Source organism: Panthera pardus, unplaced genomic scaffold (genome assembly GCF_024362965.1).
Source record: "Panthera pardus isolate Hobbes unplaced genomic scaffold, ASM2436296v1 HiC_scaffold_16, whole genome shotgun sequence".
Lineage (NCBI taxonomy): Eukaryota > Metazoa > Chordata > Mammalia > Carnivora > Felidae > Panthera > Panthera pardus.
Genome location: NW_026526721.1, coordinates 57,897,211 through 57,918,720, shown reverse-complemented (window position 1 = coordinate 57,918,720; position 21,510 = coordinate 57,897,211). Strand labels below are relative to the sequence as shown.

At 39.4% G+C, this 21,510-nt stretch overlaps 1 protein-coding gene across 1 annotated transcript in view; it reads right to left on the bottom strand.

Moving 5' to 3' along the window:
• Window positions 1-21,510, bottom strand: part of PHLDB2 (pleckstrin homology like domain family B member 2) — a 229,566-nt gene that overhangs the window by 117,192 nt on the left and 90,864 nt on the right. Inside the window, exon 2 of the mRNA XM_019448307.2 lies at window positions 4,820-4,914. Within this exon, the coding sequence (XP_019303852.2) occupies window positions 4,820-4,883 (64 nt within the window). The 5' untranslated portion in view covers window positions 4,884-4,914. The remainder of the gene's footprint in view (window positions 1-4,819; window positions 4,915-21,510) is intronic.

Sequence of the window (21,510 nt, the reverse complement as noted above, 5' to 3'; positions counted from 1 at the left end):
TAAAAAAGTAAAGCAAATAAGTTCAGAGAAGGGGATATCTCTGCCCAATGAATCTATCAAGAAAGCTACTTGTATGTAACCTTCCTATGGAAAAAAGGGACCTTTTAGAAGAGAGAGCATTAAGAAAGCAAGGAGACGACGGTAAAGCCAAGGCTGATTAGGGAAGTGGTGAGTAACACTGGCTGCCTGAGCCCATGGGACATGGATGGAGGCATGAGAGATAAGACGGGGGAGTTGGGGCCAGATTTGGGGAGGGGAAGAATAGGTCTTTGAATTTTAGATTTCATGTCGAATGCCATTTTAATTAGGTCATTTCCTTGCTCTAAACTTGCACTGGCTCCTTCTCACCGGACAAATACAGGAAGAGCCGGCGGCTGTGTAGGAAGTAGAAACTGATTATATGGGGCTAGGATGAAAGAGAGAGATGAGCTCCAGCCACAGGGTTTAAAGACTCCAATAAAGCAATAGGATTCTGTTTCCTAATATGTTAAACAAAGCTGTCAATCCAAGTCAAGGCTGCTCAGTTGACTAATCATTAAGGGCCCACTTAAAACACTGACTCCCTCTGCCCACTCCTAACTGCCATTCTTTTTTTCACGTTATGATGATCCCATAGTTACAGATCTTAAGATTCTCATAGAAATAAGCACGAAACAGGTACCTGTTAGCTTTTGGGCCAAGTGTTGGACTGGAAATTGCAATGAACCGGTTGTGTCACCAGGGGCTTGGGGCCACTTACTTTTTATAATGTTTCACATTATGGGGATAATTGCATTGTTTCTCTTGGGGGAGTTGTTAAGACAGCTAATAAAAACATTTATGTATAGAACCCAGCTCTGATTAGAGATTTAGTGTCAGTATTCAGTAAGTTATAAATGGTTGTTTGAAGCTCTTATTTCTGAGATACAGACAGTGATGGTTATAGCTAGCACAGTTCTTTTAGACTCATTTGAGTTTCTGGCTATTGTCAAGAACCAACTTTTTATGAGTTACAATTATGCCGAAAGAAGATGATCAAAATTTATTTACTGTTTCTCAAACAGGAACAAAAAGAAACTATTTAAAAGGTCCTTCTCTTATTGTTCATTTCAAGAGGCTGATTCTTGACGTACTGGTATTGTATTTATAAGACTGACATAGGAAACTCCAGTATGTAAACATGGGTGGGTGAATGTACTATACCTTTAATATTAATATTAAAGTTAGCTCTGTAAAAGGCTTATCAACCCAACAAAGTACAAGAGAAAAGTTACATACATTGAGATGAATTTGCTAGTCAAGAAGGCAAATATGGATACATTTAAAGGGGGCATTTTTCTCCTCCTATCCCCTGCTCTCCTCTTCAACAAAAGCCCGGATAAAGTCTGAGGATCTCCAACAGCAGGAGTGCTGGTGGGGAGAAATCACCTAAGCGCTCTCGATTCCTCTCGTCTGTTAACATCAATAGGCAATGTAATTAAGACAAGCCCTAATGTGGTTTATTGTTTTCCTATTGCACACTCTAGTTTTGTCTCTCATCCCATCTGGCTCCTGAAGTTCATCAAAGTGACTATCCAGGTGGAAAATTCCTTACACAGTCAATTTTGAAGGAGCCATATGGATGGAGAGCAACATTACCGCTAATAAATAACTCACTGATAATTAGTTCTCAAAAGGAAGTTTCATCTCTCATGGGCTATTAGCATTTCATGTTAAATTCTCTAGGACTTCGTAAATAGTTGAATGCTTTGCTCTTGCTGGAAATATCAACTCCCTGTTTTCCATTCTAACTGTCACAATCCTTAGAACAAGGAAGAGGAGGGTTGAGGGGTGCACAGGAAGGAAGGTGGTCATCACATACTGTACAGGGAGTCCCTTGGGCACAGCAGACCCAGCATGCCCAAATCATCCTGTCCTTATCCCGTGTGCATCCCTCAACCCTCCTTCTTTGTTAGAGTCTATAATTAAATAAAAGTCACCTCTTAATTCAGTTATCCAATCCTGCCAGTCTGGAAAACTTTTTCAGTCTCTCGTGTTCACCAACCCCTATTACCAATCCATTGCCAAACCATACCATTTTTACCTCTTAAATTTCTTAAATAGTACTCTTTTCTCCATCCCCTTTGCCTTCATTGATCACCTGGTATTCTTTTTTTTTTTTTTTTAATTTTTTTTTAAACGTTTTATTTATTTTTGAGACAGAGAGGGACAGAGCATGAACGGGGGAGGGGCAGAGAGAGAGGGAGACACACAATCAGAAGCAGGCTCCAGGCTCCGAGCCATCAGCCCAGAGCCCGACGCAGGGCTCAAACTCATGGACCGCGAGATCGTGACCTGAGCTGAAGTCGGACGCTTAACCGACTGAGCCACCCAGGCGCCCCGATCACCTGGTATTCTTAACTTCACTCCCAGAGAAGGCCAGGAGCAAGCCCAGGGCCCAGGGGAGATATAGTTTCATTGGACTTGGAGCTAGAGAGACAATGGGTGTGTGGCTGGCAAGCCTCGCCCAGGGCAATGGAAGATGGAAGAGTCTAAAGGGACAGCTAAGATCCACATTTTGGGGAGAGAGTCAGGAAGTATCAAATCTAAGACCCTGTGTGTTTGAGTGGGAGAGGGGATGGGGTTAAATGGCAGTTGCTGAGTGATTACTCTGTGTTTGAAGTTGGCACTTATGGGCAGGAATGTGATGGTCTAGTGGAACAGGAGTAGACAGACATCGGAACTGTAAGCTTCTAAACCAAGGCTCTTGTCTCAATAGCACTAACTAAAATTCATAATTATTTAATTTTCCTTTTCTTTTCTCATCTCCCCACTAAAATCTAAGCTTTGAAGTCAAGGACCCTCTATGTGTGTCACCATCATATGCCCAGTGCTTCCCACAGTACTTCAGGCATGATCAACACTGTCAAATATTTGTTGAGGGGTCCCTGGGTGGCTCAGTCAATTGAGCTTCTGACTTCAGCTCAGGTTATGATCCATAGTTTTGGTTTGGAAGTTGGAGCGCCACATCTGGCTTGCTGCTGTCAGTCCGCTTCGGATCCTCTATCCCCCATTTGCGCCCACTCTCAAAAATAAACATTTTTTAAAAAAGCAAAAAATGAAATATTTGTTGAATAACTATATGAATTGGTCTTGAATACTGAAAATCTAATCTTATCACTTCAATGCTTAAGAATTCTTCAGTGACTCCATCAAGCGTTTAGGGTAAAATAAACCCAGAATCTTCAGCTTAGCTTTAAACAAATAAACAAAAAATAAGCCATTTGGTTAGTTCAGGTTATTTTCCTACCTAGTAGCTTAACATTTCCTCCCTCTTCTCCCTGCAGGAAGGGGCAGTTTTGATCATAATACACTACTAGTGGCTTTTTACATGTGTCATATTCATTCACTTCTTTCTTAATAAGCAGGGATAGTTCAGGAAACACGCTTTCCAAAAAGCTTTTCCCAACTTTATCTCTGGCCTTGGTAAAGTAAGAAGGCAGTGATGGTTAATTTTGTTTAACTTAGCTAAGCTATGGTGCCCAGTTGTTTGGTCAAATGCCATTCTAATGTCGCTATGAAAATTTTTTTCGTTAGATATGATTAACGTTAAAAAAAATTTTTTTTAAGTAGGCTTCATGTCCAGCATGGAGCCCAACACGAAGCTTGAACACAGAAGTCTGAGATTAAGACCTGAGCTGTGATGGAGAATTGGGTGCTTAACCAACTGAGCCACCCAGGCTCCCACAGATATGATTAACATTTAAGTCAGTAGACTTTGAATAAAGCAAATTGCCCTCTCTAACATGATCAGGCCTCATGCAACAGTGGAGAACTTAAAGAGAAAGACTGAGGTTTCCCAAAGAAGAAGGAAATCTCCTGAAGACTGCAACACAGAAACGCTGCCTGAATTTCCAGCTCATGACCAGCCCTCAGACTTGCTAGGCTCCACAACCACAGGAGACAATTGTGTAATATCAATCAATCCATCAATCAGTCTCTCTCTCTCTCTCTCTCTCTCTCTCAGCTCAGCTCAGCACCCATCGCCCCTTATACAGAGATTGTGTTTCTCTGGAGAACCTATACTAATACAGGAACTTTCTATTTTAACTCCTCCTATGTCTAGAACTTAGCAGATGAATAAATGAAAAGTTAAGTCTAGCATGAAATCACCCCCCTCCCCCCCAATAGAAGAGGACTTTGCAGTGCAGAGATAATCAGCTCGTGTCAGGGAAATACTAGTGAGTTAACCTGGTCTCCAGCACATCCCTGAACAGCCCCTCCCTTGCCCCCCGGTGACTTGATCATCTGAGGCATAATAAAAAATAATGAGGAAAATATACATTTTATGAGTCCACTCATTCTGTTTTTGAATGCAGGGAAACATGGAAACATGTTACAAAGATTTCAACACAAGCAATATCAGTGCTGGAGGGTAGAACAGCGGGGTGGGGCCTCAGCCCTCCTGGAAGGAGGCGCAAAATCAGCTGCTCTTCAAGAGAGCCTAGAAATGGGGTGCCTTTGTCTGTGGTCCCATTTCACCCTTTTTTGTGTGGGCTTTGATTTTTGAATGACTGATGAGTCACTGAAAAAGACGTCTCCACACCAGCCGCTTTGGACTGCTTGTCTTCAACCTGTGGTCTAAACAAACCTCAACATGTCTTCAGTGAGGTAAGCGAGCACATGATCAAAGCTCTAGGCATGGATGGCCAGCCTCCGGCTATTTTTTCTGGTGCTTGCTGGACTTCTGCATTTACACTAAAAAATGCCAGATCATTCCCAGTAGGTATGACAGAGAATAGGTACTGGTAAATATTTACTGAAAATCTCTGAGAATAAAGTGCACACCGAGACTTCTTACCGATTCGCACGTCACCAGTTCCCTCTTGCTTGGGCTCCTCTCTCTGGGTATAATCCTCCTCCATCAGGATCTTCTTCTAAATCTCAAAGGAGAAACTGAGAAAAGAAAAGTACCATGACTGGGAAGCCAAGGTGACCTTGGAGAACTGAAGATCAACAGAGCTAACACTTGGGGAACACTAACTGCTGTTGAATTTGAAAAACAGACATCTTGGATCATCCTATAATCCCACTGCTGACTATCCTTTAGAAAGACAAATTTCAACACCATCGCCACTAACCACTACCAACAAAAGTACATTTTTGGTAGAATTGTTACATATTAAAAAACAAAAACAAATACAAAAAAAAAAAACCACAACAGATGCCAGCAAACAAGTAAGGGTCAATACTTGGACAGAAGAACCAGTTTCTCAACATTGTTGTTTTGACCTGGAGTTTGATGTTACTTTATATTATATTTTTCATCCCATGCTCTGTCAGTCATCCTGTTAGGTTCTTTGTCTTTATTATTTCTTTTACTTTTTATAAAATCTCATATTATAGAAAAGGAAGTCAGTATCTTTGCTCTTAAGAGCTTTCCAAAGAGCTCCTAAGTCAGGCCTTTCTCAGCTCTTGTATGTGTCTAGATTTCTCTGCAGACTCAGGGATGCCCCAGGAGATGATGTGGTCCCACGGCCATAAGAGGGATCTCATCTGTTGTGTATCTGCTATGCCAAATATTCCTCATCTAATTTTCACAATGACTCTAAGACTAAGTATTACCATTCCCATTTTACAGATGAGAGACCTAAGGCTCAGGAAGAAGAAGAGAGTTATCAAAATCACATAACCAGTAATGCATGCTACCTTTTAAGGTAACAATCCTCATCTACCATTCAGATGCCAAAAAAGTATCAGGTTTTGTTTAAATTGTTCTTAATCTATTAAGGAGGATGGATTTTAATGGTGGTAGAACTAGAAGCAGAAAGACAGTTAGAGGTCTATACAATATTTCCAGGGAGACACGTTAAGAAAATAAAGTAGAGCATTTGTTTACGATAATAAGGTTCAAACTGTGATATATTTGTAGATACAGAAATAGGCATAGGCACAAGGACAGAGATAGAGATAGATAACTCATCAGCCCAAGAGAACTCAAGATAATTTACTGGTACTGGCAGGTGGGTAAGGGGAGAGTCTGGTGTGATTTGGTAGCTGATAGATAATGTGCCATTATCCAAGAATGGAAATACAGGAAGTGGAACAGATGGAAAGCAAGGAAGGGAATTCAATTTTGGATATGTTGATTTAGAATATGTCAGCAGAGCATCCAAATAAAGTGTGAGGTAGAGATCATGGTTGGAGTTGGAAATTGGAAGGGTCAGGTCATGAGAGGTTTTGCTTTTTCTCAAAACAGGAGGGAGCAAGCTAAGCTGGTTCAGAAGCTGAGGGAAGATAGAGAGGGAAAAGGTGAAGATCTAGAAGAGAAGAATTAAGTGATGGATCAGGGTCATAGGAGAAAGGGTGAGAATTGGGTCAAGAGCCCAGTTGGAGGTTTGGCCTTGGCTAGAAGTGCTCCTCCTTTCAAAAGACTACATAGGGGAAAGGTGATGAGGATAGATGCCTACATGGATCAATGACTGTGTGTCAGGAAGCAGTAAGAGTAGTGGATTTTTACAGGCTGTGTGCCTCATGGTTGTCAGTGAAAGACAAGGTCAACTCTCCCATTGAAAGTCCACCAGCTTTGGGGTGCCTGGGTGGCTCAGTTGGTTGAGCGTCCGTCCGACTTTGGCTCAGGTCATGATCCCGCAGTTCGTGAGTTCGAGCCCCGCGTGGGGTTCTGTGCTGACAGCTCGGAGCCTGGAGCCTGGTTCCGATTCTGTGTCTCCCTCTCTCTGCCCTTCCCCGGCTCAAGGTCTGTCTCTCTCTGTCTCTCAATAATAAACTTTGAAAAATAATTTTTTTTAAAAACTTAAAAAAAAAAAGTCCACCAGCTTGAACATTTTGTAGGAGATAAATGCAGAAATATAGTCTTCCATAAGTTGTATTAAAAAGAAGCTTGAAAAGCATTTGTGCCACAAGTAATACCATCAAGAAAGGGAAAAGACAACCTACAGAATGGGAGAAAATATTTGCAAATCATACATCTGATAAGGGACCTGTATCTGGAATATGAAATGACTCTTAAAATTCAAAATGGTCACAGGATTTGAATATATACAAATGCCAATAAGCAGGTGAAAAGATGCTGAACATCATTAACCCTCAGGGAAAATCACATTAATACCACAATGTGATATCGCTTCATACCCCCTGGGGTGTCTATGATGAAAGAGACAGATAACAAGTTGTTGGAGAGGATACTTGTAAGGGCTTGGGGGAATGGAAATTGCCACTTTGGAAAACGATGTGGTGATTCCTCAAACGGTTAACCATAGAGCTACCACAAGATCCAGGATTCCACTCATAGGTATATACCCAAAAGAAATGAAAACGTACATTCACATATAACTTGAATACTAATGTTCATACCTTCATTTTTCCTAAGAGCCAAAAAGTGGAAACAACCCTTATGTCCTTCAATGGGTGAATGGTTAAAGAAAATGTGGTATATCTGTGTAATGGGATATTATTTGGCAGCGAAAAGTAAAGGATGCTCCAATGTAGACAACCCTTGAAAATATTATGCTAAGTGAGAAAAGCAAGTCACATCACATCATATATGATTCTATTTATATAAAGTATCCTGAAGAAACAAGTCTATAAAGACAAAAAGTAGATTGGCAGTTGCCTAGAGCTGGGTGTGGGGGAGAGGTGGAAGAGCGATAGGATATGACCGCTAATGGGTATGGGGTTTCCTTCTGGGGTTGATGGAGATGTTGTAAAATTGGGTTGTGGAAAATTCTGCAGATACATTAAAAACCATTGGTATCTGTACTTCAAATGGATGTATACTCTGGTATGGGAATTACATCTCAGTAAGTTGTTTTCAAAAATGAAGCTTGAGGTCTAAGGAAAAGACTATGGACAGAGGCATGGATGAAAGAACACTGTTGAAGACCAGATAATAATGATAATAATAGCCATTATGTTTGAGGATTCACAAGCTGGGCACTGTGCTAAGTGTTTTACCTACATTATCTCCTTTAATCTTTGCCACAAACACATGTGTATTAGGTACTTTTTCCTTGTTGTGCAGACAATAAAGTTCAGAAAATGTGAGGAACTTGTTCAAGGTTAATAACAAGAAAGAGACAGAGACAAGATATATAGACCTGTGTCTGTGTCCACCTGGAGCCTATTTCTTTTTTCTTTTTTCTTTTTTTTTGTTATATGAAATTTCTTGTCATATTGGTTTCCACACAACACCCAGTGCTCATCCCAACAGGAGGAGCCTGTTTCTTAAATACGTGCACTACGCTACTTCCCACAAATTTTGCTGTCCCATTTAGCTTCAACTTTCTGGGTTTAGCACAAATGCCAATGTCTTTAGGCCAGCCTCTTTTCACTGGCCCAGCCATGACATTTTATGGGAGCACTCTACCAACCTTAGAGTAGTTCAGAGTGTCTTCGTTTCTGCCATCCCAAGTAAGGGTTGTAAAATAAATGCAACACTAATAAAGAGTTACAGAATACATACCTCAATAAATTAGCACTCTCTTTACCTCCTTCGCACCCAGGGGCCTTAGAAGCAGGACTGCTACCTTGTACAGAGCGATTTCCTGCTGTTCAGGACACTGATTAAGAGATAAAGTAGCCAAGAGCTCCACCCAGAGAGAAGGTGTCTCTTCATTCTCCTCTATCCAGAGAAATTGTGAATGAGAAGAACAGAGGCTAATCTTAACTCTTAGAGAAGCAATGCTCCTACCAAGTTGCTTCTCAAGATGGTTCTCTCAGGTTTTGAGGTCTTGATGCTACCTTTCAGCTTTCCTCACCTATTTAACTGCACATATACCTACAATGGCCTTTGCAGTGGAGTAGGGGTTCAAGAAATTTTATCTTCTTTCTCCATTCCTTTCACTGTCCTCCCTCTTGTCCCCACTTGGCACTCATCAAGTGCTTATTACTCACATGCAGACCTCCAGAGCAGAAAGGGTGAACTGTAAAAGCAGAGACAAAATACAAACCTGGTTCACTGAAACTGGTCTGCTTAATCTCCTCTGTGCTCAGTAATCCTAGCAAAATTCTGGGGACCATTTAAACTGAGACACTAAGTACCTCCTGAGGAAATATGGCAACTGTTCACCAATACCACTTTTTTTAAAAATAATGTGAGGATCAGCAGAAGGAAAATATTTATTTGTAATAAAATATCCCAATGCTTATGTGGGCTTCCATTGTGCCAGACATCGTACTGAAATTTTTATAGACAACATTTCGTCATCACCTAACTTCTTATGGTGGGTTCTCCTACGTGACGGATGAGAAAATAAAAGGAAGAAGAGAAAGAATAACTTTTCCAAGGTCACCAAGTCAGTTTGCAGAGGGGACCAGCAACCTTCAAAAGGTCCAGGTGACTCTGAAGTCTCTCCATCTCTCCATTACCCCACCTCCCACATCCTTTCTGTTGTCACCAAGCTCCTTTTCATGGAGATTGCTCTCCTAGAAGCAGTAAGGAGAAACATGATTATAAATATCTAGATATATTCAGAAGCAATCATCCAATATCAATGCAAAAATACTGATTAAATATTAGAAAACAAAATCCAACACCACATTAAGAAAACATACCATGATCAAGTGGGATTTATTTCAGAAATGCAAGGATGATTGGGAATTAAGAAATCTAGTAATATAAAATTCCACATCAGTAGATGTAAGTGGAATAATTATGTGATTATCCCCTATAGGAAAAAAAAAAAAAAAGCTTTTGACAAAAGATTCCTGATAAAAACACTCAAGAAAATAAGAATCGATGCATATTTCCTAAACAGAATACCTTGGTCCTAAAATCAGCATTGTGCTTAGTGAGAAATACTAGAGATAGTTCCACTAAGATTAGGAAAGAGTCAAGAATGCTTACCATCTGTACTACTGTTGAATATTGTTCTAGAGGCATTAGCCAATACAATGTAAAAGGGCAGAACAATAAGAGACACAGGAATTGGAAAAGAGCTAAAACTGTTTTCCAATGATATGACAGCTTACTCAGAGAACCTGAGGAAATCAACCATAAACTAACACAAACAATAAAATAAATGCTAATTTACTAGGGCCAATTTTAGTTTTGTTATAGTTAGAATAACTTCAACCTTCAGAAAAGCTGCAAAATGGGAATGCAAACTGGTGCAACTACTCTGGAGCAGTATGGAAGTTCCTCAAAAAATTAAAAATAGAACTCCCCTACAACCCAGCAATTGCACTACTAGGTATTTATCCAGAGAATACAAAAGTGCTGATTTGAAGGGGCACACGCACCCCAATTTTTATAGCAGCACTATCAACAATAGCCAAAGTATGGAAAGAGCCCAAATGTCCACCAACTGACAATAGATAAAGAAGATGTCGTATATATATATACACATACACACAATGGAATATTAGTGATCAAAAAGTGTTGCCATTTGCAAAAATGTGGATGGAACTAGAATGTATTATGCTAAAAGAAGTCAGTCAGAGAAAGATAAATATCAGATGATTTCACTCTTATGTGGAATTTAAGAAACAAAACAGATGAACGTAAGGGAAAGGAAGGAAAAATAAGATAAAAAGAGAGAGGGAGGCAAACCATTCTCTTAAATATAGAGAACAAACTGAGGGGTTGCTGGAGGGGTGTTGGGTGGGGGGATGGGCTAAATGGGTGATGCGCATTAAGGAGGGGACTTGTTGGGATGAGCACTGGGTGTCATATGTAAGCGATGAATCACTACATTCTATTCCTGAAACCATTTTTACACTATATGTTAACTAACTTGGATTTAAATGAAATTTTAAAAAGTAATAAAATAAAATGAATTTTTTTAAAAAGCTGCAAGAATAACACAACAAATATTTTTCCTGGAACCATTTGGAAGTAAGTTTTGAATACGGTGCCCGGCATTACTGAATAGTTTAGTGATGTAACTCATCAAACAAGGACATTCTCCAGAAACTCACAATATAAGGATCAAAATCAGGAAATCATCATTGACACTACCATTGAATTCACTAACTTCTTTTAAGTTTAATTAATTGTCCCAACAGTATCTTTTTTTTTTTTCTGAGAGACAGAGGGGGCGCAAGTGAGTGAGGGTGCAGAGAGAGAGAATCTCATGAGGAGCAGAGAGAGAGAAGCAGGGCTTGAGCTCATGAACTGTGAGATCATGACCTGAGCTGGAGTCAGATGCTTAACCGACTGAGCCACCCAGGCACCCCCAACAATATCCTTTATAGGAGCTAATCTAGGATCATGTCCTGCACTTAGTGGTTGTATCTCTTTAGTCTTTTTTCCACCCTGTAAAAGTGTAGCATGGGTGGCCTTTCTTAATTTACCCTCACTCCCGCCCCTCTACACCAGGGGTATCAGAAAAGGCCAAGACTGACCACAGCCCAAACTATCCTGCCAGACATAGAAAATGAATAATTGCTTGAATGTGTAGAGAGAAGCTTGGAAATGATGCCATGGCTTTTATCTTCTCTTATTTTTACTATAAAAGTTTTGAAATAGAATATGAATGTGGAAATATGTTAAATCATTCACTCTTTGCTGAATTCTTCCTAGATAGAATATTCACGGGAAAAAAAAAATGTCTTCTTTCCAAATGGTTCTAAGACAAGGTCTCTTAGGTTGTATATTCTCAGGTCTGATCTCTAAGTAAATCTCAGGTAAGGAGCCTATTCTTAGATTAAATTTTATACAAGCACACAAAGAATACAACTGTCCCCATTGTGTTAGATATGGGTTCTAAGCAAGCTAAAAAAAAAAAAAAAAAAAAAAAAATTCTAGTCTGAATTTGCTTCAAAGTTCTGTTGGGAATTTTTGGAAATCTGTTCGATTACCACTAATTTCATGGAATGATAGTTCAAATTTCTTTACATGTAGAGCCTACAACTACTTTTCCATAACTATATTTTTTCTGGCATCATATCATTAGCTTTCATTCAATTATCTGAAGGCTTTTAAAAGTATAACAGATACATAGGTAACCATCATGGTATGTGTGTTTGATGAATCTTTGTGCTCATTAACCTACCCAGATACATTATTGGATTTCCTTATTTCTGTTTTTTCTTTTTAATGTTTATTCATTTTGAGAGAGAGAGAGAGAGAGAGAGAAAGAGAAAAAGAGAAAGAAAATGAGTGGGGGAGAGACAGAGCACCTTATTTCTGGAGTCCAGACAGGTTTCTGGAGCCAGTGTGAATGATCACATGGAGAGTTGCCAGGTTTTTGTGGCAAATTCTAGATTTCTTTTAGTGCCTGGGATCCATGCTTCTTGAGGCTAACTCAGCGGAAGTATTCTTGAATGTTGATGTTCTATTTTCTTATCTCCTTGGTGGCAGAATAACCCCCCCACCACACACACCTTTTTTTTTTTTTTTTTTTTTTCCCCTACGGTTCTTTGTAGGAGCCGTGTTATCTCAGAAAAGGTTGGAAAGAGATGGATTATGGGAGGGGCAAAATTCCACTTTCTGGTTGCCTAGAGACAAGGCCACACCAGGGAAGATTAAAAAATACAGATTCCTTAATACCAGTCCAGACTTTTGAATCAGAATCTGTGGAATAAATCCAGTAATACATATTTTTTAAAGAAATTTCTCAAGAGATTCTTCCTTGACTAGCATTGAGAAGTTGTGTTTTACACACACGTTTTGCAGAAAGATCCCTAAAAAAACTTACAAGAGTCTGGGAAATAATGCTCTCCCTAGCCCCTTCTTAGCACACTGTGGCTCATATTAGCATATGCATTTAAGGAAACATCTACTTAATTTTGTTTACTGCAACATTTCTCAAACTTATTTGACTATAGAATACACTTTTTTTTTTTTTTTTGACACAGCACATTACTATACCAATCCCAAAAAGCACAAGCTTTATGAAATGTTGGGAGAGAAAATACAACTCACCGTGTCACCCCCTTTTTTATTAACAAAATCAGCACCTCTGATGTTTGTCAACTCACTAATGCATACAACTTGCAGCCACTTATCAGGACTATTATACAAGGTTTCATAGGGCCTTCGTTCTCAATACTAGTCTCTGTCTCGTCCTCTGCTCATTCCTAAACCTTAGATGTTAAAAAAAATAAAAGTAGTTATAGAATTGGTATGCATTGATTACTTCCTGAATGCTAGGCTCTGTTCAAAGTACTTTTCGGGCCCTATATCATTAATCCATAGCCCTATGGAGTAGGTTTTATTATTATAACGATGTTATGACAGGATATCGATGTAAAGAGAGATTAAGTAGCTAAACCTAAGAAAACACACAGTTACTAAGTGGTGAATCAGGTATTACAGACATTGAATCCAGGTGTTCGGACTCTGAGTTGATAGTATTAACCAGTCTTATTTTGTTTGAGCATTAGTCATTGCTCTTCCTCTACTTCCTCTGCTCCTCCACGCTCCTTCTTGGCAGTCTCATCTAGTCGAAGCTTCACCTTGTCCACGCCTTACTAAACCCTTTCCCCAACTCTTGTTCTCTCTTCTGGGCCACAGACCCACTCACTAACTGCTTGCCAGACATCTCAGTGGGGGGCTATTACTGGAACCTCAAAGTCGATATAATTCTAATAGAATCTCATCTTTCCCCCTCCAAATTTACCCCTCCTTTTGTTTTCTCCCTTTCCAGTCATTCACATATTTCTTCCTACGACATATCTGAGCATCTATTACGTGTTTGGTACTATGCCCTGGTAGGGATATGTATGTATAAAAATGAACAGAACCTGGGTTCTTACTCTCGGTTTCTATGGCCCCATAACTTCAGTGAACACATGCTTCATCATGCCCTCCTCCTCTTTCTTTGTTATGTTCTTCCAGATTAATCTCCATCAGCTATATTCATTGTCTAAATTGTTCTCAAGCTATATTTACTTGAAAGGGAGTTTGGTTGTCCTGAATTATTTTCCCATGACAGGTCACAGGCACATCTATAGGTGGTGTGTCAGATTGTATTCTAAGGATGGCAACACCACCAAACATGCAACGTGACACCTTCTTGCAATGTGACATTGACAGTCCTTCATGAGATGGAGTCTATACCTCCTCCCTTTGGATCTAGGTGGGCTTGTATCTGCAGTGGAAGTGATATCATGTGCTTTCAGAGGCTACGTCCTAACAGGCAAAACAACTATGCCTGGCCCTTTGGGGGTGCTTACGCTTGGAAACCAAGGAAGGGGAAAGACCTCACAGAGTTGCTATGTGAAAGTGTCCCAGGTTATGGTCCCCACCGAGGACCCAGCTGACAGCCAGTACCAACCTCCAGACTGGTGAGTGGACAAGATTTCAGATGATTCGCAGTCCTGGCCTTTAAGCTACCATAGCTGATGCTGAGCAGAGCAGTGCAGAAACAAGTTATCTCCTCTGAGCTTTACATAAATTGCCGATGTGTGAGCCACATAAGTGTTGTCATTGTTTTAAGCCATTGAGTTTTGGGATGGCTTGTTAGGTAGCAACAGACAGGCAGGATAGGTGCCTACATTTGTTTTAACCTCCTATATGTTGCCAGAGGCAAGGTCACATAGCGCAGAGCACAGTTGCTGCCAAGGAGGCAAGCACCAGGATTAAATGTCAATCGTGCGTCATTATTTTTTAAATGCTAATCCTCTATAGCACCTAATAGAGTGTGTGGCATGGAGTATATGCCAAAAAATACTTATTGAATTGAATTGAAGCATGATGTGATAGTAAGAACATACATTTTGCTGTCAGCTATACTAAATTTTAAGTCAAAGTTCTAGATGCCACAGTGCTAATTTTTAAATAAGAGAGATAAGGACAAAATGAGAAAGACTGAAGCCTGATTGCAAAGGATCTTGAATGCACGGTTAAGATTCTTTTTTTTTTTTTTTTTTTTAGGTAATGGGGACTCATGGAAGATTATAGAGATGTGATAGGCATAAGGCAACTTTTTGAGAAGATTAATATGGCTGCAAGGCATGGAATGGGAGACCAGGTAAGCAAAAACCGGTGAGGAAGTGAAGTCAGTGTCCAAGCATGTTAGTATCTAAACAGTACCTAAAAAACGTAGCCAGGAGAATGTCAGGCCAGGATTAAATGGGAGGATGATATTACCAAAGATGTTTCTATAGATTTTGAGTTGGAGCCTATAAAGGAGAAGATTAGAATAAAGAAAAAGAAGTCCAAAATGGATCCCAATAATTTGGCAGAATTTATTAAAAATTATTCACATAGGATAGGCGATGTATGATTCAGCGGTCTCACTTCTGAAAATATGCCTTATTAAGAAATGACAGCAAAAGTACTTAAATATAACCATCAGCCAGGTAACGGTTAAGTATGATACGTCTATACAACGGAATAATGTGAGAAGGAAGTAACTCTGAATAAACTGATCTGAATAAGCTTTAAGTGAAAGGGGCATGTTGTAAACAGATATACATATATGTATATTATATATATGTATACTATCTGATTTTTGTTAAGAGCAGAAGAAAAGCCTGAGTGTCAGAAAGAAAAAAACATTGGGGCGCCTGGGTGGCGCAGTCGGTTAAGCGTCCGACTTCAGCCAGGTCATGATCTCGCGGTCCGTGAGTTCGAGCCCCGCATCAGGCTCTGGGCTGATGGCTCGGAGCCTGGAGCCTGTTTCCGATTCTGTGTCTCCCTCTCTCTCTGCCCCTCCCCCGTTCATGCTCTGTCTCTCTCTGTCCCAAAAATAAATAAAAAACGTTGAAAAAAAAAATTTAAAAAAAAAAAAAGAAAAAGAAAAAAGAAAGAAAAAAACATTAACATTAATGCTATTTTCCTCTGGAAACTGGGAATTTTGGAAGGGTGTGGGAGTGAAGTGGTCTTAAAATAGATACTTTGAAAACTTTGTATAATTTGATTTTTTGTTGTTCCTTGCTTTTTTTTCTTTAATCAAAACATGAAAAACACATTTTAAGTTCACAGATCTGATACCATTACGAGCAAAGAGTATCATTCACAGAAACAGTAAAGTCTGAAAAGACTATTAGGTTCAGGCCATCGATGATGATTCAATGTGGATTAATGTGTTTTTGGCATAAAGGGCTGAATCATGGTTGGAGTTGTAATCTTTGGCAGCGTCGAAGGTGTGCATGGGAAGGCCTTCTAGAATCTGGTTCTGGTAGGGCCAGTCAGGAGATGTGGACGATCAGGTGGGGCTTGCAGCTGAGAGCATCAGAGGCAAGCACCACAGATCTTTTCTACTTCTGCCTGTCCCAGCACTGGAGGGAATAACTCTTTTTGACACAGCCTGTTTACCCAAAAGCCTGTTTATTCTCATGCCATTTATGTGATGCCATAATAATTAACTCTGGACCTTCCGACCTAATATGAAAGTCGGTAGGTAGGACAACTTCCTACAGGTAAAAGTCGTCTTCATAAATTTATCTATCTCCACCATGAACTTATTTACATTTTTAACCTGGAATATATCTATAGCTATATTCATATCTATGTTTAAATCTATATTCATAGCGTCTATATTATCTGTATATTTGTCTAGATATATGGACAGAAATAAATATCCTGCCTGCACATTCTCATATAAAATAATCAGCATTTATTCAAATTTAGCCCTGACCAATACTAGGTATTAGGACGTATTAAATGTAGGGTAAATATATTATAAGAATGGATTCCACACAAGGTATTATAGCGGTATGTTGTAGAGCCAGGGTTTTATTACAGGATTACTGACTGCTTCTCCAGATGGATTTAAATTGATGACTCTAAGAAAATTTTTGCAAAAAGGCGCCTTCTAGCCTACTGACCCTAGAAATGTGCTTATCATAGCTCCTGGGAAGATCTCATTTCCCTTCATGGCTTCAAAATGCTTTGGGCAAAAGAAACATTGTGTATTTTATTAAGTGAATATTATCCTCAAAGCACACTAATGAATTTTTTTAATACATGAAAAGCCTCCTTTAAAGTCTGTTCAATATATAATACACATTGCCTTGGAGAAGTATTAAATAATACATTTGAAATTTTAGAAATGCATATGCAAAGCTCTCAGCCGAAGTCCCCCAAATATTTGTAATTCTGTTGTCAGTTTCCTTTTATGTATCCTGTCTCCTGTAGGTTCTGAACAGATATAGGGATAACAAAAAACCTTGTCATGATGTCTTTCTTTTCTTTTCCTTTTTTATTTACAAAGCAAGAAGAAAGGCATGGGAGTATATTAGTTGCCTAAAATCTCACTGCCCTTCATGCTGACAATGATATTCTTAGACTCTGGGATGTGTTCACGTTTTTTGCTATTCTCTTTACTCATGACATTTAGAAACAAGTGACTATTACTTACCTAAGAAGTGTGTATGTATTTGTATAAAATATATGTGTATATTTTAAATCACTGCTATGAATGTATATGCTACCTCGTAAATTAATAGAAAAAATACAGCATTTCAAGCAAAGAATTTAGATTGCTTTAACTTTGTCAGTTTCTTTCTTTCCCAAACAGAAATGCCAGACTTGGTTTCCCTGCTTGTCCTCCCGCAGTATACCCTGCCAAGCTATTCCAAAGTGAAAATCATTACTTCCTGCTATCTAGTAGACGTACAGGAACCAGAGGAAGAAGAGAAGCTTCTTTTCTGAAACCAGGAACAATGCTAGGATGTGGAGGCCTCTGCCAAACTTTAGTAGCTTTCTGTGCATCCTTTACTACCGCTGGGGGGAACAAAATTACCAATTTCTCCATGACAGTTTGGCTCCATGATGGTTTGAAAAAGTTGTAGGTGGGAATAGACTCTGAATCTGAATCTGTTAGGAACTGGAATCATACCTAACCCCCATTTCTTTCGAATGGTTCTGTTGGTCTGGTGATACGAAAGACAAAATGAGGTAAAAACAAACCAGACCAAAGTGCAAGTTTAAGGCCCAGTGAAATAATGTGGGTAGTCTTCCAGAATCTAGTTAAATAAAATAGAGATTCTTAGAAATGTAAGACATCAAGGTGTTTTCCTTCTTTAAACAAGAGAATAATGGAAGATACAGAAATCCAGGATAAGAAAGGAGTAAGTATGATATCTTCATTCAGGGAGATAGAAGCATCCACCCACTCATATGAGTTGTTTTTCAGTTGTGATGAATATGAACAAACCATCTACATGCTTTCACCCTGTTCCTCTCTTTGCCGACTGTAGGCCTTGGTGAGATGGCGCAATAGGGACAGAGTGAGAGAAGATAAATGACTCTCCAGTGGCTTTCCATGATCTTTATCATGAATATCTTGGCTCTAATTAATGCTGGTGATAGGAGAAGAGAAATGTCTTAAATTCTGGGTGAACAGTCATTTGACCACTCAGAAAAAATTTGAACATTAGAAAAAAAAAACTGCAAATATTTGTCTCTGTTCATTTTGAGCTCATAAATGACGGAACTCCCTTTTTTCTCCCTAAGAGAAGAGACCCAGTAGATGCTGACTGGATTGTAAATTCCACAGGATCGCCCTGGTGCGTGCATCTTTATATTCGTGGCACTGGCACTTGGTGGGGTCTCAATGTCTATTTGCTAGATTTCAAATGATTGAGTCAGAGAGGAGTCATAATCTTTTAGAAGCCAAAACAATTTTTAAATCTTGATAAGAAGTTCATCTAAGTACGTCATTCCATCTGTGTTCACAGGTCAACTGAAAAAGAGGAATTAGGGAAGTCAGCAGATAATCTACTGACAGATGAGAATTTAGGGGTATCTTTGTGATGGACTTTTCCTATCACTTGTGGGAAAATATCGCCAGCACATAAATCAATCAGTGCCCAGGAGGCTGTCCAGGAACAGAGCAGAGCCCCATGTTTACCAGTCCCACGTTTACCAGTCCAAGTTATGTGAGCTGCTGTCACCCTGTAGGCCTCTCTCTCCTACTTGACTCACTGACTCGGAGGAGAAGGAGCAACTCTCCCAGCGGTACGTTCAGGAAATAACCTGGCTCTGCATAGTAGTTGGAAGCCAGCTGACCTTAAGAATTACACATTCTGGTCTGCCTCTTCATATTCTACGTTGTGCAGAGGCAAGTCCTCTAATGGGGAGCTGTGTGGTGACCGGTGGGTAAGTCTAATTATGGAGTGCAGTTTTAGAAGTCTGCTGTTGTTGTGTACCTAAGCCACACCCTTCTTTAATGGCTTTATCAGTAACAAAGATGACATTTTATCCCCTGCCAGACTTTCCCGTGTCCACCTTTCCATCATTTTCAAACTTGATTGGGAAAAGAATGTTATGTTCTTGTCCTCTTCAAGCCCTACAAGGGTACTTGGCTCTGGAAATTCTATGCATCTATACACTTTGCATCTGGTTATCTGATGCATATTCACTCATTTATTCATCCTGCCATTGTTTTGGAAATAGCTAGTGAGCCCTTAGAAAATGCCAAGTATAATAGTAAGCCCTGGGACCCTACCCATACAGAGCTTACAGTGTAGTGTTCTTATAAAGCAATTTGACAAGTGGGTGAGCACATAGCTTCCCAGGGGGTTACAAAGTCTGAGTTGAGTTGCTCAGTTTTGTTTGTTTGTTTTCTTAACTGAGACACAATGGAGTAGGATCTGGCCAGGAGGTAGCCAGATCTCCCTGATGTGCTAGATCTGATCTGGTCTGCCTGATCAGAACTGGAGCTCAAGGGGCAAACAGGTGCTTAGTTCTGAGAGACTCTCCTCAGACACCACAGCAAAGGCCCTGGGCTGCCTCCTAGGTACCAAACAACTGTGTTAGATATTAGAGGAGTGATATGGTCAAGTTTCTGTTCTGAATAGGTCACTTTAATAGCTTGGAGGACTGATCTGAGGAGGACAAGCCTGAAAAGACCAGGTATGAAATTATACGAATGTGATTTAGTAGCATCTCTGCTTATTTTTGTTTTCCCTTTCCTTTCCTTTTTTTTTTTTTTTTTACCCTTGACAATCTTGACATTTTGTAGGATGAGCAGTCAGGAATTCCCACCTCTGATGATTGATGATGATGATGATGATGATGAAGAAAAAGCAGATCATGATGGCCAATGTCAATTGAGTTCTTGTTATAAAGGGCCACTAGGCTAAAATGCTTTTGTGTACTAGCTCACTTAATAGTCACTAAAAATGCATGAGATAGATAGTATTATTTTTTTTTCCATTTTACACACGAGAAAAGTAAAGTTTACAAGGTTAAAATAACTTTCCCAAAGGTGCACAGCCAGCAAGGAGCAGACCTGGTACTTAAACTAGAGCCTGAGTTCATCTTCCATTCTGATGAGTCTGTTTTGTCTTTTTGTTTAAGTGTTTATTTATTTTTGAGACAGAGATAGTATGACAGCAGGGGAGGGGCAGAGAGAGAGAGAGAGATACAGAATCGGAAGCAACTGTCAGCACAGAGCTGGATGTGGGGCTTGAACTCATGAACCATGAGATCATGACCTAAGCTGTCATGGTTTCTTAACTGACTGAGCCACCCAGGCGCCCCCTGATGACTCTGTTCTTTATAAGAAGCTTCATAGCACTTTACCAAGTGCTTTCTTACACAGCGTCTCACTAGAGCTTTATCCAGATCCTTGGGTCAACTTTAAATCCACTCTAAAGAGAGTGATTTATTTTCATTTAATAGATTCATATGGTCGTGAAAAAAGTTTGTGATGTATTTTAAAATCATGAACTATATTGCTCATTATTTGTACATAGATAATCAATTTAATGACTTCTTGGCTAAGTTTTAATAGTCAAATAAAGATGTCTTCATCTTCCATCAAACATATATACTGAATGAATTTTACAGTCAACTTTAAATAAATATTCTATAAAATATAATTAAAATATGCTGGGAGAACTGATTTCTGGTTTCGTTGTTTTTTTCTGTTTTTTGCTATAGATTATTCATTAAATTTTCAACAACTACTGACTAAGCACCTAACATGTGTTATGCGCAATTTCTTTTAAGCATAGGGAAGATAATAGCCACTAATTTCATTAGGTTTGCTCTATCATATAAGCCTAACTTAGCATCATTATCCAGAGGTCCTCAGTATTTGCTTTCAGAACAAAGAAAGCAAAGGAGGGCATTGTACAGGTCAAAGCATCCAATTAATTCAGTTAAGTTAATCAAATCATTATGGTACTTTAAATTTACTAGTTTTATTTCTTGGAAATCTTTAGATTAGATTTGTATTCCCATCCACGTTAATAAGGTAGAGATGACTGAGTTGCTTTATGTTCGTTTAGCATTAACTTACATAAATAAGATAGAGATTTGTTTATCTAGGGTTGTGAATGCTTCAACGTTTGTGTTAGCATTACTTATTCCAAACATTGTAGGTTTAACTAGAAACCCCAAAGTGCCATAATGAACAACTTGTCATTCTCAGTGAATGGACTTGTTCTTGTTACAAGTGAAGGAATTACTGATTAATGTGATTCCAAGCCACCCAGCAAGTCCTAGCTGGAATCAATCCTACACTGAGAAATTACAGATATGTAGCCCTGGTTTGCTGCCAGAGATAGGCTGCCTCTCCCAGAGGGTTCTGATTCATCGAGCTTCACGCCCTGCCCCTACTCTCACCTCCTCACCATATGACCACACCTCCCTGGGCAGAATTGCTAAAAGAATGTGGGATGGCAGAGTTC